Below are 18,274 nucleotides of genomic sequence, written 5' to 3'. Positions count from 1 at the left end.
GCCACTGAGCCTGACACTTAAAATGGTTAAGATGGTAAATTTTATGTTATGTGTATTTTACCGCAATTAAAATACACACACAATTTACATAAACTGACTAACCATGACCAGTAGTAGCTTCCTTTAGAATGCGTAGGTTTTTTTTTTTTTTTTCAGCTATGTGGAGGCATAATTGACAAGTAAAATTGTAAGATCTTGAGAGTGTCTATTGTGATGGTTTGGTGCACATATACATTGTGAAAGAATTCCCCCTGTCTAGTTAATTAACACATCCATCATCTCACTTATTTATCTTTTTCTCTTTTTTTTTTTTTGGTGAGAACACTTGAGCTCTACTTAATGTTTCAATTATATTTCAATTATATATATATAATTTCAATTATACAACACAGTCTTATCACCTATATGGCTTTTTTCATTATGGTAAAATATATATAATGTAATACTGATCATTTTAACAACTTCTGAGCGTCCATTTCAGTGGCATTAAGTGCATTCGCCTTCTTGTGCGACCACGCGCACCCTCCGTCTCCAGAACTTTCTCACCTTCCCAAACCGAAACTCGGTCCCCGTGAAACACTCACTCCTCATCTCCTCCCCCAGCCCCTGGCCCCACCATCTACTTTCTGTCTCTGCGGATTTGACTGACTTAGGCACCTCATTATGCTTTACTCTCAGTCACAGCAAAACCTTGGGATGCCAAGTGTTATCCAGTGGATGCTAGAAAGGTAACAGGTGTCAGGAGCTATGCCCGTCCCTGATCAAAAGCCTTTTCCTCTCTAGAAATCCTCAGCTGCCCCCCTTACAAAGGAAATCCTAGTTTTTCTTCCATGCACGATGCCGTCGCTATCCCCTCTAACAGTTAACCCAGCCGGATTATTCCTCGTCTATTAATAGACTTTAAGGAGCATTTTTAAGAGTCTCTTGCAGGCTTTCAAAGCTGTATAAATACTTGCCCTTCCGAGTGGATACTCACCATTCACAGGAAGGCACTTAGAGCTCATTGTCTACCGGAGCCATTAAGGGGAGAGGAAAAAGGGACATTTCCTTTGCTCAGTAGGCACTAGCAGGCACCAGGCCCCCAGGGCTGGCGGCAGGAAAGGCGAATTCGAGGGGCCGTCGTGGATTTTGTCCATAAGGAGTAGTGCGCGTCCTTGTGGCTGTACCAGATGGTGTGCTCATGACACGGGTAGCAGCCACCCCAGGGGTTGGAACTCGGGGGTCAAGATGCGGCCAGCCATGGTACTTAAAAAGCAGTTTGGTATTTTTAAGACCACTGCCTTGAGAAGTTGGTGTTCTTGGTTTTTTTGAATTTCCTTTTCTGTGCTTATTTAGAAATTTTCTTCCCTCAACCTCCTCTCATGTGTTTAGTCCAGAGCTTCTCTGCCTCCATAGTGGTACTGCATGTGGAATTCTGCTCTGCCCTCCCATCACTCTATTGATGTGGTTGGTTGGTTGGTTGATTGATTGATTGATTCATTCATTCATTCAACTGTAACTTGGCCACCCAGTCCTTTTCTAACCCCATCTCCCGCCATTCTCTCCTTCAGCTCCTTCTAGCCACATTGGGTCCTTGGTGTCTTTTGACATGCCAAGGAAGTCCCTACCTCAAGGCCTTTGCACTGCTTTTTTTCCTCTGTCTCAACTGCTTTACACCAAGATACGTGCATGGCTCATTCCTTTACTTAATTGGGGACTGCTCAGCGGTCACTTTCTCCAAGACCACCCCATGAAAAATAGCAACCCCAGACCCTCTGTCCTTTGATCCTGCCATCTGACCCCGGGCGTGTGTCTTTATTGCTTTATTGTGCATTCCCTTCCCCTCCCCCCCCATCCACTAGAATGCAAGTTCCATGAGGGCAGGGCCATGCCTGTATACCTGACAGTCTCCTGCCCTGTGGCGTTAAGGTGTCTGACAGTTTCTGGTGCACGTTGACATGCACCTTCACTGCCCCCTCCGGTGAGAGGTCTTTTTTTCTGTAAATTGAGGTAACATGGCTTTATAACATTGTATAAATTTCAGGTATACATCGTTATATTTCTGTATAGACTACACTGAGATCTTATTTTTCCCGGTAGAGCTTGAACCCAGACCCCAGCCCCGAGCTCTGTCTGTCGTGTCCAGTCCCTCTGAGAAGGCTCCCTTTGCTCTGTGTGTGCGCGCGCACGTGCGTGTGTGTGCATGCGCGTGTGTGCGTGGGGGGGTGGGGGAGAGTTGAGCCCGCCTGCTCTGCCTTTCTCCAGGCTTGAAGCTGCCCTCCAGGACCTGGTCTCCACCGTTTGAGTCTGAGGGGTCCCAGAAGCACAATCAGAGTGAGTACGAGGAGTCTGCCGGCGAATGCTGCTCCTGCCCGAAGACCGACTCCCAGATCCTGAAGGAGCTGGAGGAGTCCTCGTTCAGGAAGACGTTCGAGGACTATCTGCACAATGTGGTTTTTGTCCCCAGGTCAGGAGTTTTCATTGCTTGGCGTTGGGGTCGTTACTTAGGGAATGCGATGAAGAGGGGAGCCAGAGGGTGGGCGGACGGAGGACGAGATCTTGTGATTTCCACAGGAATCTTAGCAGGAGGGACAAATAGTCACCCAAAAAAGGGAAACGTTTAAAAAACTCAGCATTTGCTTTTGTACGTCTCTCAAACTCTTTACTCCAGTCTCCGCTCCCCAACTGAGTTCTGAAATGGGCTCCATTAGATTATTGAGGCAAGTCTTGGAAATGCCTGCTTGGCCCCATCTTGATTTATCACTGAGTCTCAAGCTCAGCGCCTTCTCTTTTTCTCATCTGCATAACCTCATCCTTCCGGAACTTTCCACGGCATCTTCAAAACCTGGAAGCTTCCCCTATTTAAATATATTGAGTGTCTCTCAGTGAATGAAGGGAAGTGCTGATGTATGAAACCTTCTTCTCATCCTTCTGGAACTTTCCACCGCATCTTCAAAACCTGGTGGCTTCTCCTATTTAACTACGTTGAGTTTCCTTTAGTGAGTGAAGAGAACTCCTGATATACATCTGATCTACTTCGAGGGTTTGCAGTAAAAATTACTCTAGCCTTTTCATCCATCTTTGCCTTCCCTGCAAGCAGAGACACTGAGGTAAAAGGCAACTTTCTCTGGGTCTCAGGTGATTTCACCTCTCTTGGTGTCTCCGTTTACTTCTCTGTAAAATGGAGATAATAGGTCCCATCTTTTATGATTATGAGATCCCAGGAGCCACACAAGCATTCTCAGCCTTGACGCTATTGACATTTGGGGCCAGATCATACTCTGCAATGGCGGTCGTCCTGTGCATTATAGGGTGTTGAGCAGCGCCCCTGGTCTCCACCCACGCGATGCTGGTAGCGCTGTCTGCACCATATTAGTTCATGAATCTTTACGGTAACCCACTGAAGCAGTCCCTTCCCACTTTTATGGGTCCAAAGCCTGTGTTTCTGAGCTGGCAAGTGACTCGCCTTGGGTTTTGGCTGCAGATGTGCCATGTGGACTTTGAACCCCCTCCTCCTTCTTTCCCCTTAAAGACTTCAGTACTGGGATACCCGGAAACCTCTGACACAATGGCCATTTCCAAAGGGGATCGAAACCCCAAAAGGCTTACGCTGGAATAAAACAAGTTTCTAAAATGGGTCTCTTCAAATGCCCACCATCGCTCCTCATCTGAGTTGACGTTTCCTCAGAATCATCAGTACACAACGTTTCTTGTTTTTTTCTCTTTCTTTCTTTCTTGCATTTTTCCTCCATGACCCTGAGTCCAAAAGAGCGCTAAATGGCACAGCCCATTTGAGGGCAGTTACTGTTTTACTCGTTGAAAACAAAACGTGCTGGATTTGGGGAAATGGCTGAGTCAGTTGTGATGTTTCAATGTAGCCAAGTCTGACAACCAAGGGCAATCCCAGATGGCCAGGTCTCTGGGGGGTATTTTCTCTGATATTTCCCCCCTCTTGCTGTGTTCTCCACACCTCCTGGGGAAGATGTGGTTCAAGTGATGGGAAAAAAAGTGGTCCACGCTCAAGGGCAGGGCGCTCTTGGGCTGCTCGGACAGAATGTGGCTTCCAGGGTGTCAGAAGCCAGAGGTCTGTCTGAAGAAGTTCTTTCTGTCTGTCCTGAAAGTGGTTGGTTTTGTTTTCACAGAAAATCCTCTTCAGGCCCTGGTGCCGAGGACACTAGGTATGACTCACCTGTGGGACGTCCACGTGGCCCCTGGTGGCTGCTCATCGCAGGGCCAGGGGGCCAGGCGGGGCAGGAAGCATGTCAAGCGCCTTCGAGACCCCCAGGGGCTTCTGTGGCTTGATGCATGCAACGGGCTGCTCTGCCGAGACCCCTCGCTCCACAAATTCACACGTTCAACGCCTTCACCCTGAAGTGGGATCTGGGCATGAACGCAGGGGGAAAGAAATCTTAACTAACACACCCTTACTAAGACACAGACTCGAAGGGGTACTTTCTGGGGGCACCTCCGAGATGGTACACAGTTCCCTCCATGCATTTCCGCGCTAAACATTTATCTATCAATGCCCACCGTGCGTGCAGAACGGCGCCCAGAGTCTAGACCACGTGCGGCAGCTAGTGGGGAAGACCGATGTGGAAACAGAGCTGTTTTTATTTGGGGTGACACGTGCGGGACCACAGATGTGAGCGAAGATGTGTTGTGTCACTGAATTCCACTCAGGACAGTCAGGCACGCTTCCCTTTGCCTGGTGTCTTAAAGAATTAAGGAGGTTGTCCTGGAGGAGAGGACAGGAAAACAGAGCTTGAGGACCCGTCAAGGGCTCTTGGGAGGAATAGAAGGCGAGTCGGGGCCATGTGGAGAGATTTTATTCTTTAAACAATGCTTATTTATGTTCAGGCAGGTGTGTGGCCCTGATCTGCCCTCTAGTGGCCATTTGGAGTATAATCTTGTAGTAAAGAAAACCCTAGAAATCTGGGGTGCTGGTCCAGAGCAGGGTTTCTGAACCTCAGCCCTGTTGACATTTGGGGCCAAGTCCTTCTCAGGTGTGGGGATGGCCCTGTGTGTTCTAGGATGTTTAGCAGCATCCCTGGTCTCTTCCCCAGTGGATGCCAATAGTACACCTGTCCCCCCAAATAGTGACAACCAAAAAATGTCTCCAGCCAGGCAAGATGTCCCCTTGGTGGCAGGGTGGGGGACAGACGCACCCTTTGTCGAGAACCTCTGGTCTAATGTGAGGTTGTGCAATAATAAAATGCTGTGTTTGTAAGGAGTGGAAGAACCAGTTATGCTTTATCATGGGAGTCTTTCACTTTGTGGTTTTTTGGGGTATAATCCTTTTGGTATATACATATTTGGTCTTTTTTTTTTTTTTTAAAAAGATTGGCACCTGAGCTAACAACTCTTGCTAATCTTCTTTTTTTTTTTTTCCTGCTTTTTCTCCCCAAATACCCCCAGTACATAGTTGCATATTTTAAATGGTGGGTCCTTCTAGTTGTGGCATGTGGGATGCCGCCTCAGCATGGCCTGATGAGCGGTGCCGTGTCCGTGCCCAGGATCCAAACTGGTGAAATCCTGGGCCACCGAAGTGGAGCACACGAACTTAACCACTCGGCCATGGGGCCGGTCCCTGTTTTGGTCTGTTTGATGAGACCATTTTAAGTTTCCAGTGGTTCCGATATCAATTTCTCAGCAGTAATTCATGAAGCACCAGAGTGTCAACCATTTGGGGAAGGCCCATTGGTGCCTGTGTGGAAATGTTCTGTATCTTGCTAACGTGGCTATATCTTTGGTTTCTATTCAAGAATGTCGTTAGTCTTTTCATACAAAAAGATCACAGAGAAAATCTTAATGAGTACCCCCAAAGTAGAGTTTGTTTGCTGACCACATGTTTTCTGATTATGGTGCAATAAAAACGAAAAGCAAACAGCAGAAGTTTGAACAGACAGCTCTAGTTCCTGGATATTAAGAAGTCAATCACTTAGATATCTATTAGGTCAAAGAAGAAATGGAAACTTTTGTTAAAGTCTATTTGGAAAAGAATAAAAGTGCAAATCCCACATACCTTAACTTGTAGAATATTGCCAAACTGGGCTTGGCTGCAAATTGGTAGACTTAAATGATCTCATACATTAAGAAAAAATGTAAAAATATAAATGTATTAGGGAGGGAGGGGAAAAACCAATATAGCTAAATATGATCAAAGAAAATATAATAGAAAATATAATAAAAAAAAACTATAAATAATGAGAAGTAAAAAAGGTGATAAAAGAATAGGGGCTAAGGAAGATTTTAATCTGTTGAATTCTCTGGGTATTCATGTGCTATTCAGTTAGAAACTTTCAGTGAGGTGGGAAATTTTAACTTGTCTGAGCTGAATCAAGAAGCAGCAGAAAAATTAAATTTTCTAGTAACCTTGGAAAAAGACAAGAAAAAAGTGTCAATTAATTGCCTCAAAAAAGACTGCCTGGGCTCAGGCAGTTTTGGAGATGAATTCTTTCAAACTCTGAAACAGCAACTATTTCCTGTAATATAGAAGCTTTTCCAGAGTGTGAAAATCTACGGAAATCTTCCTAGTTCATTTTATGAAACTAACATCGCACCCCATAGCAGAACATGACAAAGATGCTTCACTGAGAGAAAACCCCAGAACCAGCTAATCTGGGACTTTAGATCCAAATGTCCTAAATAAAACACCGGGCTGGTGATATCATTTATCTCAGAAGTGCAATGATGGTTTGAGAGCAGGAGACCTGTCGATAGAATCTAATTCATCAGTATGAAAAAATCACATAATGATCTCATTTGATCACATTAATTAAAAGTTTCTAATTTAGAAAAATGGGAACAAGAGAGATGTTTATAAAACTAGGAGTATTGCCTAGATGAAACCAATAGCCAAGGTAACATCATTCTGAAAACTGTGCCTGTTAGAGTTGGAAGGAGCCCAGCCTCGTCATTACTAGTTGACATTTCTCTGAGTATGTAGCCAGTGCGATAAGACCCAAAACAAAAATTAGAATGGTGAAGAATGGATTGTGGCAAATGAAATGATTGCTATGTGCGGATATGCTAGTGCAAGTGTGGAAAAACTATGGCAGCTCTCTGTTTTTGTCAATAAGGTTTTATTGGAATGTAACCACAGTCATTTGTTTTTTACATTTTGTCTATGGCTGCTTTCAAGCTACAAGGGCTTGAAAGCCATTGAAAATTGAGTAGCTGTAACAAAAGCCACATGTCCCACAAAATCCAAAATATTTACTATCTAGCACTTATGGGAAAAGTTTGCTGAGCCTTTTCCTAGTATGTTCCTTGAAAATCCAAGAAAGTCAACTCTGAAACTCTTAGAATGATTAGGAGTTCAGGAAAGTAGTTAGAATATAAATAAACAAAAAATCAATAGGTATACTAGCAATAATTAGAATATAAAACGGTGGAAAAGATCCCTTTCATAATTGCTAAAAAACTTTAGTAACCCCATCTAGAATTACCTGTAAAGGAAAAAAATTAAAAAACTTGCTGATATATAAAATTTTGCAGATAATATGAAAGACTGTTTCAGGTCATTTAAAGAAAACTCACTGGCCAACAACAAACCGAGGTAAATCACACAATACGGTTGATAAAGGGTAATACCCTTAGTGAATGAACAGCACGAGAGTAGGAATGAGGAGAGCACAGACCTTCATGGAAAAATAGGATAAGGATGGACAGTTTCCTAGAGAAACATAAAAGAACCAGTCACGGAAAGAAGAGTTCCTACTCAGCAGTACATAGAGATGCAAATAAAGCAGTAGAGTGATGGCTTTAAAAAAATAATCTCTCAGGGGGGCCGGCCCTGTGGTGTAGTGGTTAAGTCCAGCACACTCCTCTTCAGTGACCTGGGTTCACGAGTTCGGATCCCAAGTATGGACCTACACCACTCGTCAAGCCATGCTGTGGTGGCGGCCCACATATGAAATAGAGGAGGATTGGCACAGATGTTAGCTCAGGGCTAATCTTCCTCAAGAAAAAAAAAAAGGAAGATTGGCAATAGATGTTAGCTCGGAGCGAATCTTCCTCAAAAAAAGAAAATCTCTCAGGTTGAAAAAACAAAACAAAACAACAACAAAACACTTTCAATTCTTAGTTTTGCTGAGGGTATCCTGAGGGAAAGTTTCATGGGTTACTGATGAGACCACAAGTTAATAAAAAGGTCTGCGTAGCAAGTTAGCTGTATGCATTAAGAGGCATAACCTAGTGATTTCTATGAATCCACTTTTAGGAACTGTAGGACGATCAGACAGTGATCAAAGCAATATTTATAATGGCAAAAAAAAAAAAAGGAAAACATATTAAAAAAATAGGAAGAGGATTATGTAAGTTATGGCTCATTCATTAAATGGAGTATTTTACAGTTTTACAAGTTTTCTGCAATGAGCGTGTACTACTTTCTTAACTAAGAGGGAAAACCCTCACCTTGAAAAAGAAAAAATGTAAATTCTGTCCTACTTAAGACGTTGTGGTTTAAGGAAAATATTTGACGAATGCTTCCAATCTAACAAGTAAATGAAATGGGTTATAAAACTGGCTTGATGCTCATCATACCCATACATAATGTTTCTAGAAAAAAAAAATTGCCCACAGGATACCATGGGCAGTAGAATGGCGAGTAATTTCAATTTTCTTTACATTTTTTTTTGCATTTATAAATTTTTAGGCTATCAACATTTATTTCTGAATGTATCTTTTTAGGGAGGGAAAAAGTGTGTCAATTGCTTAGGTAGTTTTTAGAGTTATTAGTGTTACCATGCTGAGCGATAAGATTCCTTTACCAAGAATTGGTCTTTAATTAATCAAACTGCCCAGGTGCCCTAAATGGTCATAAGAATTAGAAGATGCATTTCTCCCGTTTAAACTGATGATGTTGGCCAGTAGCTTGGGTCATTGGGAAAATCCCATTTGGCAGGGCTTCCTGAAAAGCTAGACTCTTACCCGCTTTGGGCATCTTATTTTTAACACTGACCCTGGGTAGCCTCTTAATCTGCAAAATGAAAACCTGAAATCAAGCATGTTGAGGGGAATATCGGTGCGTGTCTACTATGGATGGTCCTGGAGCCCGTCCCCCTTCCTGGGGTGGGTCTGCTATGATACTTATGATGCTTACAAGGGCATCTTGAAAGCTGCTCTGAATTGTAATTCCTGGCAATTTGCATTTTAATCTACATGCCCCCCCTCAAATCTCGCTACACCAGTCTCATTTTAAGCCTTTCGTTCTCCAGCATCCTTTTCTTTAAAGATGGTGATCCGGTGACCATGTGTGTCCTACTCTTGTTACAGACCGTCTCGGAAACGCAGGGCGCTTGCTGATGTCGGGAATGTGACGGTGGCCGTGCCCACGGTTCCGGGTTTCCCTAATACCTCCTCCACCAGCACGCCCACGAGCTCAGAGGAGCGCAGACCCTTCGAGAAAGTGGTGAACAAGGAGTCGCTGGTCATCTCCGGCCTGCGCCATTTTACCGGGTATCGCATCGAGCTTCAGGCTTGCAACCAAGATTCCCCCGAAGAGAGGTGCAGTGTGGCCGCCTATGTCAGTGCCAGGACCATGCCTGAAGGTGGGTTGGCACATCTTGGAGCGAGGAGACCCAGGCTGATCAAGGGGAAGCCCTCCAGCCTCTAAGCAGCATATATTTGTACTTCAACTTATTTGCTTTTATCATTTTTAACTTTTTCCCTAACTTTATTGAGATACAGTTGACCTATAACATTGTGTAAGTTTAAGGTATACCACACGCTGATTTGATACATTTACCTATTGCAACATGATGACCACTGTAGCATTACTAACACCTCTGTCACGTCACATTGTTACCATTTCTTTTTGATGGTGGGGACATTTACGATCTACTCTCTTAGCAACTTTCAAGTGTATAATACAGTATTAGTAACTGTCACGACATGCCGTATGTGAGATTCCCCAGAACTCATTCATCTTCTAACTGGAAGTTTGTATCCTTTCACCAACATCTCCCCATTTCTCCCGTACCCATCTCCTGCCAACCACCAGCCTGCTCTCTGTTGCCCTGAGTTTGGCGTTTTTAGATTCCACATAGAAGTGAAATCATATGGTATTTGTCTTTTTCTGTTTGACTTATTTCACGTAGCATAATGCCTTCAAGGTCCATCCTTGTTTGCCTTTATTATTTTTGAATTACATGAGTCATACACAGCCATTGTATAAACTTTAGAAAATGCACACAAGCCATAAGAAAAATAAAGTAAAATTAAGACATGCATATGTGTAGCATATTAGTCAGGGTTCTCCAGAGCAACAGAGCCAACAGGATGCGAGATAGGTAGACAGATAGATAGAAGATAGATAGATAGATAGATAGATAGACAGATGTGAGATAGATAGATAGGTAGATAGACAGACATAGATATGTAGACGGTTCATGAAGTGAGTTTTATTGTCCATTCTCTGATGAGGGAAATGGAGCACAAGAAAGCCACATGATGTGGGGGTTGCTCAGCTGGTAAGTGGTTGAGTTGGGATTCGACCCAGGGGTCAGTTCCCCGCCTCTAACCGCTTGCTCCCTACAGCCAAGGCGGACGACATCGTTGGCCCCGTGACTCACGAAATCTTCGAGAACAATGTCGTTCACTTGATGTGGCAGGAGCCCAAAGAACCCAACGGTCTGATCGTGCTGTACGAAGTGAGTTATCGGCGATACGGCGATGAGGTAAGCTCCTTGACACGTGGGCATGTGCCTTCGAGGCTGTCGTTGGTACTTCCTTCCTCCTCTTCAATTCTGACCCAAATGCTTCTCTCATTGGATACTTTGTTGTTCAGACTCAAAGCCTTGATACATAACTTTCCAGGGAGATGGGTCAGAAATGCTGATCCGCACACTTGTTTCTTTCTCCAGTTTCTCACGTTTTTAGCTCTGTCCTGCGAGTTGGATGATGGTGGCCTGCCTTTGTCTCGCCCCTGACTCATGTCACGGGGAGACTCATTTTGCTGTAGAGAGAGTTATCTGAGTCTGAAAATAAATCCTTAAAATCTTAATAAGCGATTTTTTTCTTGGGTGCCTCTCTTACCTATCTGACACCGTGCAGAGTGATGGATGAGTACAGAAATGCACAAGCGTCGGAATCTAAGAACAAAAAAGTAGCTAAGCCACCCCAAGGGCCGACTATGTGCCCTGTGCATGTTAAGTGCTTTACACACAGTATCTCATTTATTATATTTTATCACATCTAAGATGTGATGAGAGGCCCCATTATTGTAATGAACTACTAAGAAAGAGAAAGACTGCCAATTCTAGTTGTAAGATGGTGTTGCTTGTAAGGTGCATTCCAGTTTCAGGAATGTCAAAATAATATGCCTCTTGGGACCAATGACATGCAATAAATCCTCAGAATAACCCAGTGAGCTTGGTACTGAGGCATCCAGAATTTAAGTTGCATTCAAGGTCCATAAGAATAGAGTCAGGATTCAGACCCAGGACTATCTGATATTCTAATCCAGGGGTTGGCAACTTTTTTCTGTAAAGGGCCAGATAGTAAACATGTTTGGTTCTGCAGCCACATGGTCTCTGTTGCAAATACTCAACTCTGCCGTGGTAACGTGAAAGCCGTCATAGAGATGATACGTAAACGAATGGGTGTGGTTGTGTGCCAATAAAACTTTATTTATAAAGGCAGGCAGCAGACTAGATTTGGCTCAGGGGCTGTAATTGGTCAGCCCCTGCTCTGAGCTGTGCCTGTAACCATTGTGGCGAAGGTCTCCATTCCCAGAAGGGCTTGGGGTCTGCTCCTGCCAGGAGAGGCTCTGCTGAGGCTTGGACCTGATTGGGGCCAGGCCTCCCCTCCACTGGTTGATGGCAGGCAGATAAATCAGGTCCCCTCTCTGGGTTTGACCCAGAAGGTGTACCCTGTGCTTGACTGAGCCCTTCCCCTGCCCCAGGCACTGCTCTGAGCCCTTTACAACGATCCATTCAAACTTCACCGTCATCCCACCAGGTGGGATCTACCAGGATCTACCAGGACAGTCTTCCTGCCAGGTGGGACCTGTTACTGTCTCCATTTGCAGCTGAGAGAATGGGAACTCGGGGAGCTAAGTGGACTTGCTCAGGGTCACACACCCAACTCTCAAACTCAGAATGTGGGCTCTGGGGTCTACCATCTATAGTTGAGGGTGATCATGGAGGTCAGAGGTCATTTTCTGTAAATGGCCAGAGAGTCAATATTTTTCGCTTTGAGAGCCATACGGTCAGGCTCAGGCACTAGGGTTTTTTTTTTTTAAAAATAACAGCTTTATTGAGATACATTCACCTACCATAAGATACACTCATTTGAAAGATACAATTCAATGTTTTTTCAGTACATTCACAGAGTTGTGCGACCATCACCACAGTCAATTTCAGAATATTTTCATCACCCCAAAAAAGTACCCCATTCCTCGCTTAGCCATCACCCGCAAATCTTCCCTACCTCCTCTCTCTCCAGGCCCTGGCAACTACTAATTAGCTTTCTGTCTCTCTGGATTTGTTGGGTCTAGACATTTCCTAAAAATGAATCATACAATATGTGACCTTTTGTTACTCGCTTCTTTCGTTAGTGTGCTGTTTTTGGGCTCATCCACGTTGTAACATGTGTCAGTGTTTCATTCCTTTTTATGACTGAATAATATTCCATTGTATGAAGGAACCTCCTTTTGTTTATCTATTCATCCCTTGATGGACTTTTGTGTTGTTTCCACCTTTTGGCTATTATGAATAATGCTATGAACACACATGTACAAGTTTTTTTTTTTTTTAAATTGAGATCATATTGGTTTATAACATTATGTAAATTTCAGGTATACATCAATTATATTTTGGCTTCTGTATAGACTGCGTCGTGTTCACCACCAAAAGTCTAGTTTCCGTCTGACACCATACGCATATACCCCTTTACCCTTTCTGCCCTGCTCTCACCCCCTTTCCCTCTGGTAACCACCAATCTATTCTCCTTATCTATGTGTTTGTTTGTTTGTTTATCTTCCACATATGAGTGAAATCATATGATATTGGTCTTCCTCTGTCAGACTTATTTTGTTTAGCATAATAACCTCAAGGTCCATCCATGTTGGTACAAATGGCATGATTTTATCGTTTTATGGCTGAGTAGTATTCCATTGTATATATATACATATACCACGTCTTCTTTATCCATTCATACATTGATGGGCACTTAGGTTGCTTCCAAGTCTTGGTTACTGTGAGTAATGCTGCAATGAACATAGGGGTGCACATATCTTTCTGAATTAATGTTTTCATGTTCTTTTGATAAATACCCAGTAGTGGGATGGCTGGATCATATGGTGGTTCTATTTTGAATTTTTTAGGGAATCTCCATACTATTTTCCATAGTGGCTGCACCAGTTTGCATTACCACCAGCAGTGTATGAGAGTTCCCTTTTCTCCACATCCTCTCCAACACTCATTTCCTGTCTTTTTAATAATAGCCATTCTGATGAGTATGAGGTGATATCTCATTATAGTCTTGATTTGTATTTCCCTAATAATTAGTGATGTTGAACATTGTTTCATGTGCCTGTTGGCCATCTGTATACCTTCTTTGGAAAAATGTCTGTCCATATCCTCTGCCTATTTTTTTGATCAGGTTGTTCATTTTTTTGTTGTTGAGATGTGTGAATTCTTTATATATTTTGGATTTTAACCCCTTATCACACATATGGTTTGCAAATATCATCTCCCAATTGTTAGGTTGTCTTTTTGTTTGGTTGATGGTTTCCTTTGCTGTGCAAAAGCTTTTCAGTTTGATGTAGTCCCATTTGTTTTTTTCCTATTGTTTCCTTGAAAATGGTGCTTGACAAGGTACTTGAAAATATGCTGCTAAGACTGGTGTCAACGAGCATACTCCCTATGTTTTCTTCTTGGAGTTTAATGTTTCCAGGTCTTACATTCAACTCTTTAATCCATTTTGAGTTAGTTTTTGTGTGTGGTTCAAAATAATGGTCTACTTTCATTCTTTTCATGTGATTGTCAAGTTTTCCCAACACTATTTATTGAAGAGACTTTCCTTTCTCCATTGTATGTTCGTGGCTCTGTTGTCAAAAGTTAGCTGTCCATAGGTGTATGGATTTATTTCTGGGCTCTCCATTATTCTGTTCCATTGATCTGTGTGTTTGTTTTTGTGCCAGTACTGTGCTGTTTTGATTACTGTAGCTTTGTAGTATATTTTGAATTCAGGGAGTGTGATACCACCAGCTTTGTTCTTTTTTCTCAGTATTCCTTTGGCTATTCGGGGTCTTTTGTTGTTTCATATAAGTTTTAGGATTCTGTGTTCTATTTCTGTGAAGAATGTCATTGGGATTCTGATTGGGATTGCATTGAATCTACAGATTGCTGTAGGTAATATGGACATTTTAACTTTGTTTATTCTTCCAGTCCTTGAACACAGAATATCTTTCCATTTCTTCTTCAATTTCTTTCAATAGTGTCTTATAGTTTTCAGTGTACAAGTTTTTTTGTGGTTGTATGTTTTTAGTTCTCTTGAGTGCACACCTAGGAGTGGAATTTCTGGGTCATCTGGTAACTCTACATCTAACTTTTAAGGAAATTCCACTCTTTCCCAAAGTGGCTGCACCATTTTATACTTCCACCAGCAGTGTATGAGGAGTCCAGTTTCTCCACATCTTCGCCAGCACTTGCTCTGGTCCATCTTTTTGATTATAGCCACGCTAGTGGGTGTGAAGTGGTATCTCACTGTGGTCTTGCTTTGCATTTCCGTGGTGGCTCATTTGGGCCTGAGTTTTGCGTCCTGCCCAGAACCAATGGGACTTTTCAGCCTCAGGCAGTCAGGGGCAGCCCCGGAACCAAGGTAGGGTTGAGGGTGCGAGACAAGAGCCGTTCAAGCGGGAGGCACAGCATCCAAAGAAAGTTTGGGGTGGTGTTGGTGGCAAGGAAGAGAAGATGGATTCTGTAGAGTGAGCAACACACGTTTCCACTGCAAATCTCCCTTGATTTTATTCTTGCTGCTGTGACCAACTTGTCTCCATTTGGCTGGTACTTTCCGGGTTTGAGCACTGACGTCCGACGTACATACTAGGAACCACTTGGTCCCCAGTAAACTGGGACTGTTGGTTACCCTATTGGCATTGGACCTAACCCTAAGTTCTCCTAGCTGCCTTTGACTGGCTTGTCTCTCCTGTTCTCAGAGCCGAGAGTCACCAGTAGGAATCCCCACATAGCCTCTGCCCAACACAGCCTGACCCTGATCCCAGACAGACCAGCCCCCTTTGCCCAGAGAGATGGGGGGTAAAATGAGAAGAGAGCGACAGGTTACAATCACCTTTTAAAAAACCTTTTCATAGACAAGACTGGTTGGTTGTCTCCACCATTTTCCTTGATTGCTTAACATCACTTTGATAAACTAAAAAGTAGCATAAATTTTTTTTTTACACCATTTCTACTGTTGGTTTTACAGCAGTAAACCAGCCTTTGGTGGGAGGTCATTTTTTTTCTTATTTGCTATTTTAATAGAGAAAATCACCTCTGGCTGCACTGCTTTTGAAACTTTTGTTAGAATCCTTTGTCCCCTCCCTGCCCTGAAAGAGACCCTGGCCCCAGGGACCACCCCCTCCCTGGAAAGAGCATCGATTTTCAAGTTTCATGTGCTCACATTCTTTGCTTCAGTGTCTTTTGCAGTTTTCAACTTTTTCTCTTTTTCCTGTTTGCACAAAAGTTTATGTAATCGGAATCTTCACTCCTGATCAGGTTTTGCTTCTTGTTTTGCTTTTTATTCTGGGATTTTTGGTGTCTACGGAGAGAGCTGCAGCAGGTTCTAGTTCCTTCCATCGTGTTCTTTTCTCCGTCCCCACCCCTCGAGGTGTCCGGGGTAAATGATCAGCGTTGGAGGGTGAATTTCCCCTTTGTCCCGGATAGCAGCTACCTTTGGTTTCTATATTTGCTTATTTATCCCTTTCTACTTGGTGACTCATTCTACTTGGAAGAACCTTTGGACTAGAGTTCCCACCCCTGCCGCCAGCCCGGTTTGTTTTCTTGCTGTTGTTGTCACATGATAAGCACGGGAGTTTTTACATTTCTTCCTCTCCCCACTCCCCCCTAGAATTTTCCAGCCCAGTTCTCTGCATGCACTAATAGCTTGGAGCTGTTCTGGAAAGTTTCCATCATGTGGCTTGCAGGGTTTATGTTCTTATTTTCCAAGGAGCCTCACTTCCCTCCTAATAAGCTCTGAGTTTATCTCTATTTACAGGTTTATTCCTGGGCTGTGTTTGTTTTCCTTCTCCCCTCTCTTTTATCAGACACTTAGGTAGATCCCAGCTCATTAATGATGGTAAAAAAAAAAAAAATCAAATCAAATCAAATCAAAAGGCTGCCCCAGAGGAAGGAAGGAGTTTTCTCATTTGTCCTTAAGACGTGAAATCCATGTCTCCTTTTGGTTCTGACAAGGCAGATGCGAGGTGTGAGGGCAAAGCCTGAAATGCAGTTTAGGCAATGTCCTTTTCTTTCTCGTCCTTCTGGGCAAAGCCTGCTGAAAGGATCTCACAGTGATTTCAAGAAGAGGAGTATTTCACGACTCGTGTAAATTATATGAAGTTCCAGTTCTGGTGCCCACAGCGTTTCCTGGGTGCACAGACACACCATTCCTTTATAGATATTAGGGGTTCAGAATTCGTCTCTGGCTGCTTTTGCACTATGGCAGCAGGGTTGAGTTGGCGACAGTGACCGTCTGGCCCCTTGAAGCCGAAAATATTTACTCTCTGGACCTTTACAGCAAAAGTTCACAGACCTGCACCCTGAGCCTCAGTTTCCTCGTCTCCAACGTGAGGCTAAGCCACCAAGTTGTCCTAAGAATTCAGTGCAATGATGCAGGTCCTCTGCTTGGCTTGTGGTTTAGGAAGAGTTGGCTGTTATCACTAATGGTGTTGCCTAAGTCTGTTTCCTTATCAGTGGAGCTAAGTTTCTAGGATTCCGAGAGTCCGTAAGTCGCTGGCGTGTGGCACTCTGATTGTGCCGTCCTCCCTCTGTATCGTGTCTGAGCGGGGTCCTGTCTATGACATTCCCACCCGGGATGGATGCTCTGGAATGTACGAAGCACACCACCCACCTCCTCCTCTCTCTCCTCCCCTTGTCTTTCAGGAGCTGCATCTCTGTGTGTCTCGCAGACATTTTGCCCTGGAGCGGGGCTGCCGGCTGCGTGGGCTGCCGCCAGGGAACTACAGTGTGCGAGTGCGGGCCACCTCCCTGGCAGGCAATGGCTCCTGGACCGAAGCCACTTATTTCTACGTGACAGACTATTGTAAGTCTGCACAGCGACTTCGACTGGTTGGGTCTGTGATTGGCACTGGGCCCGGCAGAATCTTTCAGAGGATGGTCGAGGAAGCTTGGAGGGTGTGCGCGCTGGTCCTGGTCTTCACCCCTGGGTCCCCTGGCTGCCACTGTGCCACTGGGGCAAGGTGCATGCCCTCTCTGAGCCCGCACTTCCTCATCTCATCTGTCCATGGGGATAATAACAGGACCCTCCTGTGGAGGTGGGAGTTTCAGTGGCATCATGAATGTGAAGTGGCTGCCACAGGGCACATCTGATAAGTACATTATTAACCCCTGTCACTAGTGTCCAATCTTTGGCATCAGATGGGCCATGCCTTTCATGGGAGGAGGTGAGAGGTTCTCTACTCAGCCTTGGATATGCTCTCGATGTGCAGGCAGTAAGTGCTGCCACTGGGCGAGCTGGACGCACTGTGGACAGGAGGATGGGGAGAGATGGGGAAGGCTGGGCTGGTCAGGAAGTGCTTCCTGGAGGTGGTGACATCTTCATCCAGACCAGGAAGAATGTACAAGTGGGGTCAAAAGAGATGTTCAGCCTGGTACCTGGTGGGAACCTAGACACTTGAATGAGAGAACAAACAAATGACTTAGAAGGAGCGGGATTCTAGACCAGGAGGAGCTGGAGCTTGGGAGGGATGGGTGAGATGGGGCTTCTGCTTGGCTGGCTGGATTTTCATTTACTTCCCACAGTGGGAGTGCAGAAAGTGGGAAGTGATTCTTGCTGGGATGGTCTGGCCAGGGTCTGGGCTTGGATGAGTATCCTGACACCAGCTGGGTGTACCGCATGATAATTCTGATGCTCCCCACCCAGTGGAGTTAGCACAGACCCCACAAGTGTAAGAGCACGGTTCCCAACAAGACTGCCCTCACTTCAGATGCCAGATGCAAGTTTGGGGGTTCTCCTGGCCACTCACACTTCTGGCCAACTGGCAACAAATTTGGGGATTCCCATGACCCCCTCAGATCTGATCATTTGCTAAAATGGCTCACAGAACTCA

General features: G+C 44.3%; 1 protein-coding gene across 4 annotated transcripts in view; it reads left to right on the top strand.

The window, feature by feature from the left end:
* INSR (insulin receptor) overlaps window positions 1–18,274 on the top strand; it is a 125,435-nt gene that overhangs the window by 92,504 nt on the left and 14,657 nt on the right. For 2 of the 4 annotated variants that reach the window (XM_070622781.1, XM_070622780.1), the window contains exons 10-14: window positions 2,245–2,446; window positions 4,122–4,157; window positions 9,256–9,530; window positions 10,519–10,658; window positions 17,088–17,247. In XM_070622781.1, the coding sequence (XP_070478882.1) occupies window positions 2,245–2,446; window positions 4,122–4,157; window positions 9,256–9,530; window positions 10,519–10,658; window positions 17,088–17,247 (813 nt within the window). The remainder of the gene's footprint in view (window positions 1–2,244; window positions 2,447–4,121; window positions 4,158–9,255; window positions 9,531–10,518; window positions 10,659–17,087; window positions 17,248–18,274) is intronic. The other 2 variants (XM_070622782.1, XM_070622783.1) reach the window with 1 other exon arrangement.

This window comes from Equus przewalskii, chromosome 6, assembly GCF_037783145.1.
Source record: "Equus przewalskii isolate Varuska chromosome 6, EquPr2, whole genome shotgun sequence".
In the NCBI taxonomy this organism is placed as follows: Eukaryota; Metazoa; Chordata; class Mammalia; order Perissodactyla; family Equidae; genus Equus; species Equus przewalskii.
This window is presented reverse-complemented; position numbering and strand designations above follow the sequence as displayed.